Source organism: Gopherus evgoodei, chromosome 4 (assembly GCF_007399415.2).
Source record: "Gopherus evgoodei ecotype Sinaloan lineage chromosome 4, rGopEvg1_v1.p, whole genome shotgun sequence".
NCBI classification, from domain to species: Eukaryota; Metazoa; Chordata; order Testudines; family Testudinidae; genus Gopherus; species Gopherus evgoodei.
Window position 1 is genome coordinate 149,096,969 of NC_044325.1, and position 17,489 is coordinate 149,114,457.

The following is a 17,489-nucleotide window of genomic DNA, read 5'->3' on the forward strand; positions in this document are numbered from 1 at the left end:
GCTTCTGATTTGTGAATATCTGAACAGTCAGAATTTGTGTTGCCACCTCTGGTGATTTATTCGCCAGTCACAATATCTGATTTTTTTATTAAAGCTCCAGCTCCTGGAGTACTGTGATTAAGAGAGATTCTCACTTTTTGCTTGCAAAAAGTATATTTCCAGCCTTCATGGCTACAGAGAAATACCTGAAAACATGACACCGAGTGACCTAGAAACCACACAGCAAAGAAAAAGAATCCAGCTTTATTATTTGTTAAAAATCTCATGATTTTCAGGGCCTGACTAGTGATTTTTGAACACCCAGGGCTAATAACATCATAGAGAAAGGACATGATCTCCCAGTGCTGCTGCCACAAGAAAGCAAAGTGCAGTCATGGGTGGGGCTCTGGGCTGCCCCAGGCCCTGACAAAGTGGAGGAGGCATCAGGGTCCAGGCAGGTTTGGGATCTACTCCGTGGTTTTCAGCCCCTCTGCAATGAGGTTGAGTTCGTAGCACCAGGTTTCATAGCGATAGGCTATGCGGATCTGAGCTACATTTGTCTTCCAGATGTTGTTGCCTTCGGGCCCCTCCTCACGGTAATTCTCCCCCAGGAATTTGGTCTTCTCCTGGCAGAGACAAGGGAGTAGAATGAAAGGCACTGCATGGATCTATGCCCTCATTTCCCTCTGACAGCTTCCCTCTGCAGGATCCCGGCTGCCCATGCTGTGCACAGGTTAGCGCTGGCAGGCCTCTGCAGCCTCCCAGAGAAGCTGCTTCTGTGTCTCAAATTCCCTTTAGCACCAGGTCTGAGGTGTCACTCTCCGAACAGGCAGAGCCATCGCTCCAGCTCCCCCACCCACTCTGATGCACACATGGAGACAGCTGCAGGAAGGGACATCCTCACTGCCAGGCCACTAGCGAACTGCTGAGCAGGTGGTCCCTCCCCCAGGGAGATGTGGCAGACAGACAGACATACCTCATGGGACAGACCACACTGCAGGACACTGTTCCTGGCAATCTCACACATGTCACAGGTGCTGAGTTTGAAGACTTGGGCAGCAATGGCATATTCCTCCATCAGGGGCTCCTAGAGCAACACAAGAATCAGCTCTTTGCCTATGGGGGTGCAGCAGGCATTCCCATTACTCTGTTACAGCAGTGCCCAGGGCCCTCTCAGAGCAGGGCCCCATTGTGCTGGGTGCTGTACAAATAGCTCCCATGTCCCCATACTGAAGTGCAACGGAAGGACCGAGTGGTATTTCCATGCCCAGGCCTGCCCTGGCACCATACCTTGGTGTAGTGGAACTGCATGGGGTCGTCCGTGGAAAGAGAGACCATCAGGCCTTTCTGGTGGAAGTCCAGCAGTGGGTTTTTGGCGTATTCAAGGAAGAGGCTGTTGTTGCTGAGCGGGGACATAGCAATGGGGATTTGGGCAAGAAAATACAGGTACTGCAGCACAGGACTCTGAAAGGAAGAGCATGGCCGTCTTCAGGACAGAGGTGGGGAGCAGGGCGGTGGCAGATTCTGCTGCTTCTCCACTACCTACAGTCCAACCCTTCCATGCCCTGGCAAAGAGAGCTGGGAGGCAGAGCTCACAGCTGCTTTCCGAGAAGGGGAGGGTCAGTCACTGTCCCATAAAACCACAGAGAGTAGATCTGGGCTTTGCTCTTGGCTTAAGCCAATTGGTTCCTCCATGGTCTGTGCACCCTGCAAGCACAGATTCCCACCTCCTCAGCATTTTCTCCAAGCAGACGGCCCAGAGCAGGGATCTCAGTGCTGGGGAACACGTAGTGCTCCAGGTGGGGGGCTGTGTTTGAGTGACATGGGACAGCATATTACAGTTCAGTGTGTAAAAGTCATGTGGAGTGGGGCTATGGCACCAGACTGGGGCTCAGGAAACCTAGGTTCAATTGCCAGCCCTGTCACACACACCTCCAGGTTGGTCTGGGCAAGTCACTTATTGTCTGCGTGCGGGCCCCAGCCCTGCAGGGCCAGTGGGAGGGTATGAAGCAAGAGCCACTGGCATTGGCTGTGAAGATGGGCCTTGGCCAGACCATCCCCCTGCACCGCTGGAGCCATGCAGCTCATAAGAGTGGGGGCGGGGGCAGGGGGGAATGACATTAAGCGACTCTCCCCCATACTCACCTTCTTTAGGTTCAGGCCATGGGAGATATTATCTGCTGTCATGAAGGCTGCGAGCAGGTGGGTGATGGCCCCGGCTTCCCCGCAGTGGGGTCGGAACAGGAAGGTGTTCATGCCGCGTTCCCTATGTATAGACAGCAATACAGTAACCCCTGTGTATGATGGAAACCTCTCCAAGCCAGGGGCTGCAGCAGCACCTCCAGCACCCCTAGTTCCAGCACCTAAACATGGGGCTAATGCAGGGAGTAGGAGGGCATTGCTAGGTGGGAGCTGAAGCTGAGTTGGAAGCCCACTTCCAGGGAGGGACCCCAAGAGCCTAGTCAGACCCTCTTCCAGGGCCGAGATCCCCAGAGCCTAGCCAGACCTGCTCCCAGGGACAGGACCCCCAGAGCCCAGCTAGACCCGCTCACAGGGAGAGGACCCCCAGAGCTCAGCCCAGCCCAGCCCCAGGCCTCAGTGTTTGCCCTTTATTCTCCCTAGTGCGTTCAGACTGGGTGCAAGGGACAGTCTCAGCTGAGCCCAGGTGTTTGCCACAATTGCTCATGTCTCCCCGCTATCAAGGAAGCTTCAAAAATGGCTGGCTCTGGGCTCCCCCACTGGCCAATCTCCACCCTGGAAGCACAGACCCCAGCAGATCTGCCCTAGCACCACCTGCACAGCACGAACACAGGTCCCTTTGTGCTTCTGCCAGAGGCAACTCACAGCCAGCATCCCCTCCCTCCATATGGGGCGCAATGCCCATGTGATGCATGGCTAGAAAGGGTTAAACATCCTGCAAAATAAATAACCCTCAAAAGACACTGTGAGGAGATAATGTTTGTGTTTTTGTGTAGTTACATATGTATGAGTAAGGTCCACAATGTAATCAACAGTCCCTGTCTATGCTGTATTCTGATAATTCAGAGGTCAAAAGAACATCCTATAATTTAAATGAATTGTAAACACGGGATATCTCTGTATTCATCTCTCTTTGAAATGTATAGCAAATAATCTGTGAATGATGGAGGAACAAGCAAATTGCCTTATATTAATTCTATAGCTAAGTACTGGTGATGGACCTCCTTCAAAGTCATGCTAATTACCTTTCAAATTCCAACTTGTCAAAAGACATGAAATTGTATAAAAGATTCTCGGGTCCCGATTCTAACATTTCAGATCTGCTTAGGCTTCATCAGGGGAAGTTTGAGTCACAAGACTGAGGTCCCAGTTATGCTGGTACGCCCTGAATATGATCTTTGAATATTGGACTATAACCTATGAACTATTTCTGAAAGAACTCTTTGAAACTACAAAGCTCACCATCTATGCGATTAATCTGAACATCAGTGAACTGAACTCATGTCTGTATGTATATTGATCTTTTAACCCCACACTCTCTCTTTTGTTTTTGAACAAAGTTTAGTTTAGTTATTAAGAATTGTCTGTAGTGTGTATTTAGGTAAGATCTGGAATATTCAATAACCTGGGAGGTAATGTGTCTGATCCTTTGGCATAGGTAGAACCTTTTATTTTATATGATGAAATAAGATTTTCAGTCATTTTCATCATATTTGACATGGGTACCCAGATGGAGGCCTGAGACTGGATTACTTTAAGGCAGTGGATCTCAAACTTTTGTACTGGTGACCCCTTTCACATAGCAAGCCTCAGTTTGATCCCCACCCCCTAATAAATTAAAAACACTTTTTAATATATTTAACACTATTATATATGCTGGAGGCAAAACAGGGTTTGGGTGGAGGTTGACAGCTCACAACTCCTCACATAATAACCTCATGACCCCCTGAGGATCCCAACCCCCAGTTTGAGAACCCTTGCTTTAAGGGAATTGTGTTGTTTGGACTTCTGTGTCACCGTTAAGGTAGTAAAGAAGCTGGTTTATGCTGGCCTGATAAATCTAAGTATTGGAATATCCACCAGTTTTATGGGGATTGTCTGTCCCAATCTTTGCACCTTTCCCTAATTGAGTGACCACAGCTGGCCCCCACTAGGACCTGGTCACAGCCCATGAACTAGGTCCCCACCAGAGGGCACCAGCAGCACAGATCCCCCATGCAGTGACCCACCTGCGGAGGTTGTTGAGCACCGTGATGTTGGCGTACATGTAGTACAGGTAGTAGGTGTAGGACGGGTTCTTCTCATGGCTCCACTTGTCCGGCTTGGGGCTCTTGGTGGAAAACATGTGCCCACTGTGCTTGGACTCGTCGTCCACGCTATCAAAGCCAGTGATCTGCTGGCGCAAGCAGACAGGAGTGGGTCAGGCCCACCGCCCTCCCCTGGCTCCTAGGGCTCTCCCAATTGAGTGGGTGCTGTGAGCAAAGCCAGACGTCACCTCCCTCCTCATGGGCTAAGCAACCTCGGACACCCATCTCCCCGACCCAGGACACACGGCACTGAGTGCCTGACACCACCCTCATCCCAAGCACCACAGCACATGCAGTGCAGGAGGGGCCCAGCTCCCCCAGCACATCCCCTGCCCACCCTGCTCAGAACCCCATGCAGAGCCTGGCACATGCAGAGCAGGAGGGGTGCCAGGCTCCACCTGCTAGCCTGGGCCCCTCTTAATGGCCTAGCACCAGGCAACTCAGAAGGGAGCTTGCTCACTCATCTCACAGGCCTCCCTCTCCTGCCACTTCCCAACCCCAACCCATTTTTCTGGTTGAGGCCAGAGCAGGGAGGGTGGAAGGCCGACTTTCCCGACCTGTGAGGGAGGGCTCGGTGCTAATGCTGAGCTTACCAGTATGGCAGATAGTGGTGGGGTCTGAGCCCCAGAGGCACCACCCCTCCCCTCAGCACTTCGTCAGGCCCAGGCCTCTCTGTGCAGCACTCACGTGTCGCAGGAATACGCTCAGCTCCTTGTTGGCCTGAGGACTGATTGTTGCTTCAAACACAGGCACAAAAATATTCTCCAGCATCTTCCCAAAGTGGGGGAGGAAGTTCTTGGCCCTGAACACGTCGCTGGGGACAGAGACCAGGGTTAGCCTCCAGCAGGAGAGCTGCACAGCTCCCAGCATGGACAGAACACCTCCTCCTGCGGCCCCTCTACAGATGCCCCACAGCTGCCACGTCAGTAAGTCAGTATGTTCCTGCTGCCGCCAGCCTTGCCCCAACACCCGGAATCTCACCCCATGGCACGTACTAAATCCTGGGCACTTGGATCATCCACTTCATGTTGGGGGAGTAGACCCTGTGCCTGTTGAACCAGCTGGCCAGCTTGGGCCACTCCTCCGGCGAGCGCCCATAGATGGACAGGCGGGGTTCCGCGTGCTGGTACTTCGCATCCTCCAAGTCAGAGCCGACTTCCTGCAGATGCAAGGGTGCAGGTGGTCACGTGTGCCCCACTCACATGGCTGGAACTTGGCATACTGTGGGCACACAGGCTCCTTCCTGCTGCGTTGGGTGCCTCTTGTGTCCCGCCTATCCCCCCTCCCGCTCACCTTGATCAGTGTGGCAAAGTACTCGCCGTCGATGGTGTTTTCTGTCTTCAGATAGAGGTCACGCAGCTCACTGGCTCCCACCGGGTTGTACTTGTCATTAAACTTGTCAAAGCGCTGGAAGGTCTGGCGTCCCTGGGGTGCAAATCAGGGTCAAAGCCGAGGGCAGATAATGCTTCATGGACCTAAAGGGGCAGGATGCAATGGACTAAGGCCTCGCTGGAGAGGAGAGGTTAACCCCAATTCTAGAGAAGAACATTGGCCACCCTGCCATGGGACAGAGCTGGTGCAGTATGTGCCTGGGGAGGGGTCCCGGGTGACAGAAGGCATGTGATGGAGTGTCCCTAGAAGAAGTAGGTGAGGGTGCCCATGGGTCATGTGAGAACATGGCCCTGCGGGAGGGCAGGCATGGAACGTCTTACAGCAGAGGCCAACAGACTCACAGCGTGAACATCCAGGGAATCCACCGTCAGGTCATAGGGGTGCATGTCGAGCTGCTGGAAGAGCTGCTTCAGGGTGAGTTTCTTGCCCTTGGCGTCATACACGACCCTCTCTGCATCCACACGGTACGACTTCTTGATGAAGTGCAGCAGGTGCTTCTGGTTCATGCAGGCCGCAGCATGAATGTGGGTGTCCACCTGCGAGGCAGAGGGGAGCCATCAGTCTAGCCAAGGGCCAGGTGGTTAGGAGGCCGGGCAGCTGGGCCCATAGAACGGAATGCTGCTGACACTGACTGCAGCCATAGCAAGTCTACCCTGGCATCAGGGAGCACATCAGCCTGGATCCCAGTAAGCGATGGTAACTACTAGGGGCTAGCAGGGGGTACACTCTGTGCCTGCACCCCAGCCACATCTCTGCACACTCATGCCTCCAGGGGTGACCCAGGGTCTGCTCAGGGGTCACAACAGCTTGTGCTGCCCCATAGAGAGGTGCGAGATGGGGAAAGCTTCCTGAGCAGCACCAGCGTCTGCACCCCCTGCCCTATGGCGGAAGGAGTCAAGGCAGAGCCTGCATGCCCCTGGCTCAGCCCATCTGACAGGCCAGCAATGTCTGTGCATCTGTCCCAGGCCCTCACCTTCCTGCAGTTGTAAAAATCCCGATGAGGGTTGTTCTTCAGCTCCTTCAGCTCCTCCATCTCATTCAGCATCTCGTGCACACTGAACTTGGAGGAGAGGAACTTCAGACGCCGATGAGCGTAGGTTTTCCTGACAGAGACAAAGGTTCAGAACCCAGGCGCATTCAGGCCCAGCTGAGTGCACGGGACCTGGGGATGCTGCAGGTGGTGCAAACAAGGGCACGGCTGCCACGCAGCTCACATATGTCATGAAATTCCTGCTGTAATGACCTGAATCCTATAGTGCCAGTGGCTGGGCAGTGTCAGCATCGTGACAAACTCCTCCAGGCCAGGTTTCAGTCCTAGAGGGGGCCCAGCCATGGAGGCCTGCAGCAGGGCTGGGCTCCTCTGGGCACCAGGGGCCTGGCAGGTATTGCTGGGGGCCTGGCCAGCCCCTCTGAATGAAGTGGGAACTGGTGTCCTGCCTGAGGGCTGCAAAGTTCTGCAGTGCACAGACCCTGGCAGTGCTGGAGCACAGCTGGACTGGGGCCCCCTGACATCCCTCTGTGTGACAGGGCGGGGGCCTGGCTGGGCACTTACATGGGTCCCTGTGCAATCAGGGCGAGGAGGAAGTTCATGTCATCGAGGAAGTCCTCGAGGTTGGGGTAGGGCAGGTCCTTGGGTTTCCCTCGTCTGGCAGCCGCTGTGTCGGCATAGACGTAGACCACACCGCTCTGCATGCAGACGCAGTAGCCCAGGTCCTCGGGCAGATTGTCCGACCGGAAAGGGTCCTCACCCTCCTTCACAGGGGGGCTGAACACTGTCCCGAAGGCAGAGTGCAGGTAAGCAATGGGCCTGGCAGGCCAGCCTCTGCCACATGGCTGTACTCCAGGGCTGAGGGAAGAGTCAGCACCGGCCTGCTCATGAACACAGGTAGCACACCCTGGAACCCAAGGCCAGGCCAATGACTGCTCAACATGGGGCCCAGACAGACACAGGCTGCTGCTGCCAATGTGATCCTATGGGGACCCTTCCCTGCCCCAGTGCCTGGACTGCTCCTTTCCTCTCCAGTGTTGGAGCTGACATCCCAGCTCTCTGGCTGCTGAGTTTCTCCAGGCCTGCGAGGCCTGAGCAAGAGCACCGCTTGCCCAGAGACACAAATTGCTGGTGGAGCTCTGACAGCCCTGGAGGGATCTGGGGCATGGAAATGAACAAGTGTATGTGGGGGACCCCGCAGCCACAAGAGATCTGTTTTCACATAGTGCCTTCCTAGCTGCTTTGGCCAAGCTTGCTGCACTCAGCAAGGGACAGATCCCTTCCTCAGCCTCACAGCATCCTGGGAGGAATCACACCAGGCGAGACAGGACAAGTCACGCTCCAGTGTGAGCGCCAGCGGAAGATGGTTCACAAGGCAGCAGGATACCTTCTCACCCCACTGGGAGCGTGGCAGAGTTAAGGCATTCAGAGGGGCTCCACTCCCCTCACATCATGGGGTCAGTCTCTGCAGGAGACTGGTTCCAAGCTGGTGAGGCTGCATTCCTGTAGCCTCAACAACAGGAGTCATTTCCTCCAGATAGATGCAGGTTCAGCACCCCAGGCACTGCTACTGGGGACACCCCCTCGCCTGCACAGCCCTGGGCTCCCCAGCTGTTCTTCAAAGGCTTCCTGTTTGTGCTGGTTGTGAGTTACCCTGGAAGTCATCGCTGCTAGGTACCTGGGCCGTGCCCATCATCGGCTTGCCAAACCTCGCCTTCTATGTTGCGCAGATACTGGGACGGGGTCTTGGGGAACCTCTGAAACGATTTCTGCATGTATTTCTCCCGGATGCACAAAGCCCGGTAGAGGCCTCTGCAGACAACTTCAAAATCCTCAATTGTGACCTGCAAGAGTTTTTTGTTGAGGACATTGGTGTGTGCACCATGTGGGGGCCTGCCCTGGGCCTGTGGGAGCTCCTGGCCCTGCTGGGATGCACAGACAGACATGCTTGCTGTGCACGTACTGGAGAACAGTTGAATCAAGGCAAGGCCTGGGTTCCCCTGGAGCCCGCCCCCACATGCCTGGCCCAAGCAGTCAGCCTGGCAGCCATTCTCCAAGCCCTGCCCTTTCAGCCTGGCTGACAGCATTGTGTGCAGCTCAGTGGCCAGGGCCAATGGGAAAGGTCCTTGCTGAGATAGAAGGAAAGCCCCAGAGGCCAAGACAAGCCATTAGAGGCACTGTCCTGAGGCGCAACTCCCAGCTGCTATCTGACATCTCACTCTGAAGCTGCAGCCTAGGGTGCTGCAGGGGCTATTTTAGGAGCACAAGCTGGTCCCGCTTCAATTTCATCTGATCTGGCACATCTAATTTACTGCAGAAGGCAAGTGTTGTGTGGGCAGCCCCAGGAGGTAAGCCCAGGTCTCTGGCGATCGACAGGAGCAGGGGATTACTACCCAGCAGCTGCAGTGACTGGCTGGGACCATGGCTAGGGAGTGATTCTGGAGCAGCCATCTCAGTGCACTGGGGAGTGTGTTGCCAGAAGAACCTGTAACCCACCCCATCCTGTAATAGCCCCTGCTTTTGTTGCTTGGCCCCAAGCTGATCCAAGATGGTGGGGCTGCACCTGCGCATGGTGGGGCTGAGGTGAAAGGGGCCTCTCTGTGATTCTCCACAGGCAGTCACTGAACCAGGTGCGTGCACGCAATTCACACGGTGACAGAGCTCAGCGAATGCACAGTCACAGCCTTGCATTTCTGCCCCCCTGTCCTGGCCTGGTGACTGGCTGGAGGTACTAAGGGGTCTCAGCAACTGTTCCATCTGCCACCCTCCAGCATCTCTTCTTGAGGGGCCACAAGGGCCCTGTGCCTTCCCAGCCATCCCACTGAGAAGAGCCCATGAGTTTCTCTGCCACATACATTGGCTTGCACCTTTGGGATCAGTAGGGAATTAGCAGGGTGCTGCCATCTACCCAGACTGAGCTGGGAGAAGTGGCCTCTCCTATGCATTTAAACAAGGGGTACTCATGTGCACATTCCCAGCTCCCAGGTGACAGCAGGGATTGAGGCAAGCAGCCAGGAGAGAGGAGTGCAGAGGACATGGAGTGGGAGACCAGGAGAGCAAATGGCGCTAAGATGTGGGAGGGAGCGAGGCACACTGGAGCTTACCCCTGAGGCATAGTCCCCTGTGATCTGCACACGCTGGAAGTCGGGCACAGACTGGTACAGTGGTGAGGCAGCAATGAACTCCTCAATGGTGGATAGTTTGGTTGCAGAAGTTTCAGCAATGGGCAGAGCCAGTGCAATTGTCTTCAGGGAAATCCGCTTCTTCCTGCGAAGGAGGCGGGGACCACCTCAGCCTGGGCACTGGCAGCATCATGTGCCTTGCAGCCATGGCAGGGCCCTGCCCAGCTCTAGGGGTCAAAGGGCTAAGCCCAGGTGTTCAAAGGGAAATAGTGCAATTAGCAGCATGTCCTTTCCTGTTTCAGCGCAAACCTGGGCTGTCTGCACAGATAGGACAGTACAATCCAATGCCTCGGCCATCCCAGATGCTGTTTGTCTCCTTGGGCCAAGCCATGGGATAGCCTGGCTGGCGAGGGACATGTTCCCGCTCCTGTTCCAGGTCTGCCAAAGGGTGGGGTGGGGGAGGCAGAGGCTACAGCAGAAGCTTTGGTCCCACAAACTTGGCTCTCCGGAAGTCAGAGCTTCATGATGTTTCCAGCCATAGCAGGGGTTTGCAACTTTTAATTTGACACTAATCCTAGATTATTGTCTGGAATAACTGGACGCTGTCTGAGTACTTGCATGGCCCTTGTCACCACAGTCTCTGAATGCCTCACAGTCACTAGTGGGGGTTGCCCCTCTGCCCCCGTGCAGCAAGGTTGGTAAAGCTAAGTGACTGGCCCAAGGGCACACAGGGCATCTGTGGTGGAGCCTGGACCAGGCCCCTCATCTCGAGGCCCAACCCAGCACTTGTCTCTGGGGAGCAGTGGCTGAATGCACCAGCCTGTGGGCGATGCTCAGGCAGCATGATGAGACCTGCAGCACAGAGCGACTGGACAGACAGGCTGTATGTATGTATGGCCGGAGTCAGTCAGGTCTTTCAAACACTTTCACAGGAAATACCCATCTCTTACAACAGGACAACACTCCTGGGGCCACCAGACACCAGCATCTACGGAGGAGTGTGTGCTGGAGGCAGGGAGGCTGCTTGGGCATGTAATGTGATAGAGCAGCTGGAAACAAACAGCATGAGCTGTCCAGCAGGCTCTCCATGGCCATGGCCAGGGAACCTCTAGCCAGACAGACAGTGGCCAGCCCAGGTTGTCCCAGGGGGTTCACTGAGATATTCCCAAGCCATAGTTAAAGTTTCCATCCTCTTCTCCTGGTATAAGGGCATACAGAGGCAGGGCAGGGCCCACAGCTGGGGGCTAGCAGGGCCAGGACAGGTGTCAGAGGTGGGAAGCTTTCAGCCTGTCTCTCCCCACAGTGCCCCAGGCCTACTGCCCCCCACCCAGCTCTCACCGCTTGTCAGCCGTGGCTGTGGTCTCCTGGTGGATCATGTGCTCCCTCATTTCATGGTGCAAGATGGGGCAGATTTCTTCTACGTCAAAAGGTGAGATCTCATGCCTGCTGTCCTCATCCTTCACCTCAGAGGCAAAGACCTTCTCAGCGAAGAAGCGCATCGCCTCATCCATCTCTGCAGGGAGAAGGTGCCCTGGTGACCTGGCCAGTCTGCACCCAGCCACCCATGACAAGGCAGGACTCCTCCCACCGAGCAGGATGAGGTGCTCCAACCCCCATACTCACCTGGCAGAGCGAAACTCAGCTTTGGTCCCTTCTGCCTGCACTTCATCTCCCAGCAGGGCTGGGTGTCCCAGCCACCCAGTACAGGAGAGCAAGGGAACAGCAATTGTCTTCATGCTAATCTCTCAGGGCCTGTCATGGGCTAAGTGGGGCGAGAGACTTGTCCTGACTAGGGTGACCAGATGTCCCGATTTTATAGGGGTAGGCCCAATTTTGGGGGCTTTTTCATATATAGGCACCCATTACCCCAACCCCTTTCCCAATTTTTTACATTTGCTATCTAGTCACCATAGTCCTGACTTCATCCAACTCCACAGGCAATGCTTGCTTGGGGCAGATCCAGAGCCGAGGGGAAGGCTGGGGCTGAGCGGGGAACAAGTCCATGGGCAGGGGACTTAGTGGAGGTGGACGCAGAAGGGACAGGCATGTAGGAGAACACACAGGAGGGGAGTGAGAGTTAGCACATGCCCCTCCCTGACCTCCCAGCTGGGTGCTGCTCTCCTCATGTTACCTACACACAGCGTCCAAGGTAGGATGGAGGCAGTGATAAGGATGAAGATGGACATAGAGCTGCTCCCCAAGTGGTATATGGAACATGACAAGGGACTATACGCTCCTGAATGGTGTGGAGAAAGTGACTAGGGAAGTGTTATTTACCTCTTCATATAACTCATGAATCAGGGGTCACCCAATTAAATTATTAGTCTGCAGGTTTAAAACAACAACAAGGAATTACTTCCTCACACAACGCACAGTCAGCCTGTGGAACTCATTGCCAGGGGCTCTTGTGAAATCCAAAAGTACAACTGGGTGCAAAAAAGAACTGGATGAGTTCATGGAGGCTAGGGTAATTAAGGGCTATTAGCTGAGATGGTCAGGGACTCAGCCTCATGCTCTGGGCGTCCTTAAGCCTTGGACTGCCAGAAGCTGGAACTGGATGACAGGGGATGGAGCATGTGATAGTTGCCCTGTTCTGTTCATAGCCTCTGGCACCGGCCACTGTCAGAGACAGGACACTGGGCTACATGGGCCATTGGTCTGACCTGGTGTGGCTATTTTTATATTCACTTGACCCTGAGGGTAGGGCTGGGAGAGCAGGAATTTCCCTGCTGCTGCTCCAGGGACCTTGTCGAGCAGGTGGGACTCGACATTTGCTAAAGACGATCCAGCCTGAACTGGTAGAGCTGGTGCCTATGCTCAGCGCCATGGACATGATTTGGTGGTGGTCCTACTCTGTGCCATTCAGGGCCTTCCACAAATGAGGGATGAATGGCGCTGGCGGTTGGCTGCCCCAGACACCTCATTGCCATTTGGTTGTGCTCCACACTCTGGGGCCAGAAGCTGGGGCCGCTGGAGTTTCTGGCCTGTTTTGCTCCATGGGGCTGGAAGCGCTAGGTGAGGGACTGCTGGCCCCCCACTGACACTCAGTGGGGTTTTTGGTTGGCCCTCGCCAGTGCTTTATTCGTAATGGGACTAATGGAGCACTGGCCCCTCACCCAGTGTCAAAGGAAAGGGGAAGAGCCAAATCAGGAGTCTGAAACTGACAGTCCCCAGGGCCAATGGGGAGAGGTCAGCGTTCCAGGTCAGCCCGATTGACAAGGCAGACAGGCGAATGAGGGAGTTAGGAGCCTGGGTCCCAACCTCCGAGTGCGCTGGAGCTGCCTGAGGCAGCGCAGGGCTGAGCTAAGGGGAGAGCAGGGGCGGGAGCTGGGCCGGGGGCAGAGCCAGAAAGGAGCAGCCCAGAGAGCAGAGCCGGGCCGGGAGCAGAGCCGCTCCGGCCAGAGGGGCGGCCCGGGGAGCTGCACCGGAGGCAGAGCCGCGCCGGGCAGAGGGGCGGCCCGGGGAGCTGCGCCGGAGCAGAGCTGCGCCGAGCAGAGGGGCGCCCCGGGGAGCTGCGCCGGAGGCAGGAGCTGGGGCCATCTGTAGCCAAGTGTGGTGAGCAGCTGGGGAGCGCGAAGGGGGACCCCAGTGCAGGGCAGTGCAGTGCAGAGGGCCCAGTGCAGGGCGAGGTCACCAGCCAAGGGGTGTCACAGGCCGGACTGGGAGGGGGCAACGGTGGGGGAAGGGCCCTGCCACCTAGAGCCTGAGGGCAGCCCCGGGTTGCCAACTTTCTGACCAAACAAAATAAAAAACCGAACACTCTTGCCCCGCCCCTTCCCCAAGGCCCCGCCCCACTCACTCCATCTCCCCACCCCACCCCCACCCTCACTCAGTCGCTCATTTTCACTGGGCAGGGCCCTTTCTCAACCGGGTGTTTGGCTGAAAACTGGCAACCCACCAGCAGCGTCCCTGCCTTTTTTCTGTTTATTGGTTGCTGTTTAATCAATCGTGTTTGCTTTGAACTCTATGTAATGAGCAGTGGTTGGGGACGTGGCCGGGGCGGGGAGAGCACCTGCCATGGGGACACCCTAGCCACTGTCCTAAGTGACCACAACAAGACTGGGATCCAGCCCCCCAGGGATCCTTGGCCCATCCTTGTCGGGGTTAAGAGGACTCTGCCGCATAGGAGGAAGGAAGGGGACCCTCAAGGGCAGGCAGGCTCCTGAGTAAAGGGAATAGGAGTGAGGACTCAGACCCTTTAGCTAGCCAGTTCCACAAGGGTGGTGTATGTGATTGCCAACTCTCCAGGATTGCCCTGCAGTGTCCACAAATTAAAAATTAATTTTCCATTAACGATTTTGTGTTGATGAAACCTCCAGGAACAGGGCAGGCCTTAGGTAAAATGGCACCTGGGGTGAACTAGCATTTTGGTGCTCCTGACCCCTGCGGGCATGGTGCCCCCTTTTGTCCCTGGCCTCCATAGACTCCCCACCTGCACCCCCAAACCCTGCACTCCCTTGCGATCTGCATCTCCAACCCCTGCCCCTCTCTTGCACCCGAACCCCTGCATTGTGCCCCCTTTGCCCCTAAGCCCTGAACCCCTCTGCTGCACCCATGTGGGAAAACTGCCCTGGATGCATGAAGCAGCTGGCATTGCTGCTTGCTCTCCCCCCCCCAAACACTGCTCCTCCATGCACCTGTGGGGGCTGTGAGAGGGAAGCAAGGACCGGCATCACGGCTCCCTGCATCCAGATCACTTTCCCCTCCTGGGCTGTGTAAGAGCTTGGTGTTGCTCCTCGCTCCCCCATTCACAGCCCCCTGGGGCAGGATGCAGCAGAACATCGGGGGAAGTATCTGTGCATCACTGCTTGTCCATGGCATCCCTGGGCAGTTGCTTGGTGGCCTGCCCCTAAGGCTTGCCCTGTCCAGGAATAGGTCCAGCCAAAATTGGCAACCACATAGGCCAGAAAAGTCCCCACGACAGCAGAACCATTCCTTGGCTTACATCTAGAAAAGTGTTTCCTTAAGCTACCAGATGTTATAGCAACAATGGAGCTTGCAGAAACAGCCACCTGGGAGCCAAACCAATGAGCTCCTCTACCCCTCAATGTGCAGCTCAAGATTGCTGGAAGGGAAAGGGGCCTGTGCAGGAGGCCAGCATAACTATGCACAACTGACATGCCACGTAAAGCTGCAAGGCATTAGCAAGGACTCAGCCACTTCTAGGGGGTTGAAGCAGTGTCTGGCCTCCTCATGGCCCACTGCGGGCCACAGCCACCTTGGAACAGCTCCAGAAAGTGAATGTTCCCTGGACCTAACCGCCCCACAGTGAGCCTGGGCAGCCCATGAATGGGAGCTGAGCAGCCCATGAATTTGATGTATGGCAGGAGGGATGTGAACTGTGATGCGCAGAAGGCTGGAGGATGGCCTGTGCTGGGGATATGCACATGCAACACCTCTTCATAGATGTACAATGAGCAGGTGATGAGGTGCCAGGACTGGGCCCCAACTGCATGACAGGAACAACTGAACTGGGGGAGTTCCTGCTCTGAACCCACAGCTTCTACTCGGACATGGCCTCAGCGAGGCAGCAGCATTTTATCCTCGGCATTTGAATTTCAGCTCTAAGGTTCCACCCTTGAGAGACGGCTGCTGAGGCAACCTTGTTCCCAGCAGCTACAAGCTCCTGGGGCAAAGAGGCTCATGCTCAACTCTGCATCCAGCAGCAGCATCACTGTAAATTCAGGAGTTGTGTCCATTTCTCAGCAGTTCTGGTTTTGCTATATAAGCAGCTCCAGATCTATGTGACACAAGGGCCAGGGAGTGGTGAGTTGCCGTGAACCTGAGGGATGACACTGAGTTGTTGTAGCTAGTTGCATTCTCGTTATCAGAATAAATGCAACTTCTGAACCACTACTCTGCTCAAATCTTGCTGGCAGATGGGGACACTGGGTGTGTGGGTTTCCCAGCATTTGCAGATGATCAGTTTGTCCTCACCATGTCCACAGTAGAAGGGGAGGGTGCAAGGGGCTGCGCATTGTGGCCCCCTGACCTGGATAAAGGAGACTAAGGCTCTGCTCTTGGTCCCAGTCAAGTCTGTGGATTGACTGCAGCGAGAGCAGGAGGTGGCCAGAGAATGCTAGGTTAGCATGAGTCACACAGCAGAGAAGTGAGGTGCCTGTTAGATTTGGGAGAAAACTGATGTTTCCTGGCATGTACTGCTGAGAAATGACTACTTCTTGAACTGTTAACATATTGCCATTGTCATTTGTCTATTGGCTATTTCTAGTGATAATTTGTCTGATTCATACCCCAGCAGCCACACAAGGAAGGGCCAGTAATATTCATGTTTCTCGTCTGCTGTTGGAGGTAAAATAAAAACAAACAGATGATCAGCTCTCACAAGTCCCCAGATGCATCTCCCTCCCATCAATATTAGCATTATAGGGACAATCCCGATATTCAGGGCTTTTTCTTATATAAGTGCCTATTAGCCCTCACCCCCGTCCGGATTTTTCACACTTGCTATCTGGTCACCCTACAGTACGCTGAGCCATTAACCTAGCACAGCCTTACACACCTCGCTATACCTGGGATGCGGGCAGACCCGTGTAGCACTTGGTACTAAGGCTAGTCTGATAAATGCTGGAGGCTTGATGAGTGATGGAGGAGCAGGAAGGATTTTCAGTCCTGAGCTACCAAGTCAGCTCCTTACCCTTGCTGCAAACTCTTCACGTTTCTGCTCCACGTTCTCCCCAAGCCACAAATCATTTCTTGCTAGTTTAACGTGAGAAGAGCATCACAGCTTCACTCAGTGTCCAAATCTGCAGGAGCACATTGCTTCTCTACTTGCCAGACAGAACAACAGGGAATCTCCAGTAGCTCCAATTCTTTTTGCCCACCCTCTCTCTCTTCAGATACATTCATGATACAGCCAGACATTTGGCTTCAGCTGGGGTGCTGGCATCAGGCACAACTGCAAGTTGAGTGTTAGGACTGAGCCCAGTTTGCTTTACCACCCCTCTACATGCTCAGCAGGTCCTAGTTCTGGGACCTGTCCACTGGCTTTGCCTTCTGCATGGTGGTATCCACTCACCTGGCCATTTAATTCAGTGCATTTATTTGCAGTCGTGCGTCTCCCTTATTTGGCCTATCATCCTGTACATCTTCTATGTGAAATCCTGGCTCCATTAAAATCAACCGCAAAACTCCCCTTGACTTCAGTAGGGCCAGGATTTCACCTTGTGTCTGTGCCATCTACAATGTAGCATGTAGCTGCCTCTTTATCCCCAAACAAAAAGCAAGAGACCCCCTTTAAGCTTTGGTTGCTGCCATCTGCATCACCAGAAAATAATGGGCACATCAAGATAGACTTTGCAGTTTACAAAGAGAACTCTCTGGCTGCTCACCTCATTGGCTTTTCTTAGACCTACCTGCAACTTTCACTTGTGGCATCTTTGCTACAAGCTGTTGGAGCCCCAAGTAACCACTGCAGTGAGGGAGTGCGGGCGGCTGAGTAAAGCTGCACAACAGCCTAACACAAATTTTACTGCTCTATATCCCTGTGTAACCAGAGTCCCCTCTCTAAAAGGAGAGGAGGGATCAGATGTGGAACTATTTAAAGTTGCAGCCAAGAGCAGTCTCAGTGAAACAGGTGAAGCCGAAGGCCAGCATCAACTTTATTGACCCTGAAGTACCAGAAAGCTAATGCAGAACTTAGAGTCTGTGCCACCAGGAGACAATTCCTGGAATTATTCATCATGCCCTTTTGACTTGGCAAAT

At 54.6% G+C, this 17,489-nt stretch overlaps 2 protein-coding genes across 5 annotated transcripts in view; both read right to left on the minus strand.

Moving 5' to 3' along the window:
- Positions 1–227: 227 nt before the first annotated feature.
- AMPD1 (adenosine monophosphate deaminase 1) overlaps positions 228–17,489 on the minus strand; it is a 37,109-nt gene continuing 19,847 nt past the window's right edge. For 2 of the 4 annotated variants that reach the window (XM_030561792.1, XM_030561794.1), the window contains exons 2-15: positions 11,106–11,280; positions 9,750–9,912; positions 8,324–8,489; positions 7,210–7,429; positions 6,631–6,760; positions 5,999–6,193; positions 5,559–5,690; positions 5,261–5,424; positions 4,953–5,079; positions 4,188–4,351; positions 2,125–2,245; positions 1,270–1,443; positions 956–1,066; positions 228–605 (exon numbers count right to left, since the gene is read on the minus strand). In XM_030561792.1, the coding sequence (XP_030417652.1) occupies positions 447–605; positions 956–1,066; positions 1,270–1,443; positions 2,125–2,245; positions 4,188–4,351; positions 4,953–5,079; positions 5,261–5,424; positions 5,559–5,690; positions 5,999–6,193; positions 6,631–6,760; positions 7,210–7,429; positions 8,324–8,489; positions 9,750–9,912; positions 11,106–11,278 (2,199 nt within the window). In that variant the 5' untranslated portion in view covers positions 11,279–11,280 and the 3' untranslated portion in view covers positions 228–446. Of the gene's footprint in view, positions 606–955; positions 1,067–1,269; positions 1,444–2,124; positions 2,246–4,187; positions 4,352–4,952; positions 5,080–5,260; positions 5,425–5,558; positions 5,691–5,998; positions 6,194–6,630; positions 6,761–7,209; positions 7,430–8,323; positions 8,490–9,749; positions 9,913–11,105; positions 11,281–11,390; positions 11,530–17,140; positions 17,309–17,489 lie in introns of those variants that run through there. The other 2 variants (XM_030561790.1, XM_030561791.1) reach the window with 2 other exon arrangements.
- Positions 11,262–17,489, minus strand: part of NRAS (NRAS proto-oncogene, GTPase) — a 32,160-nt gene continuing 25,932 nt past the window's right edge. The window contains exon 6 of the mRNA XM_030561798.1: positions 11,262–11,280. The gene's annotated coding sequence lies outside the window, so the exon portion shown is untranslated. The remainder of the gene's footprint in view (positions 11,281–17,489) is intronic.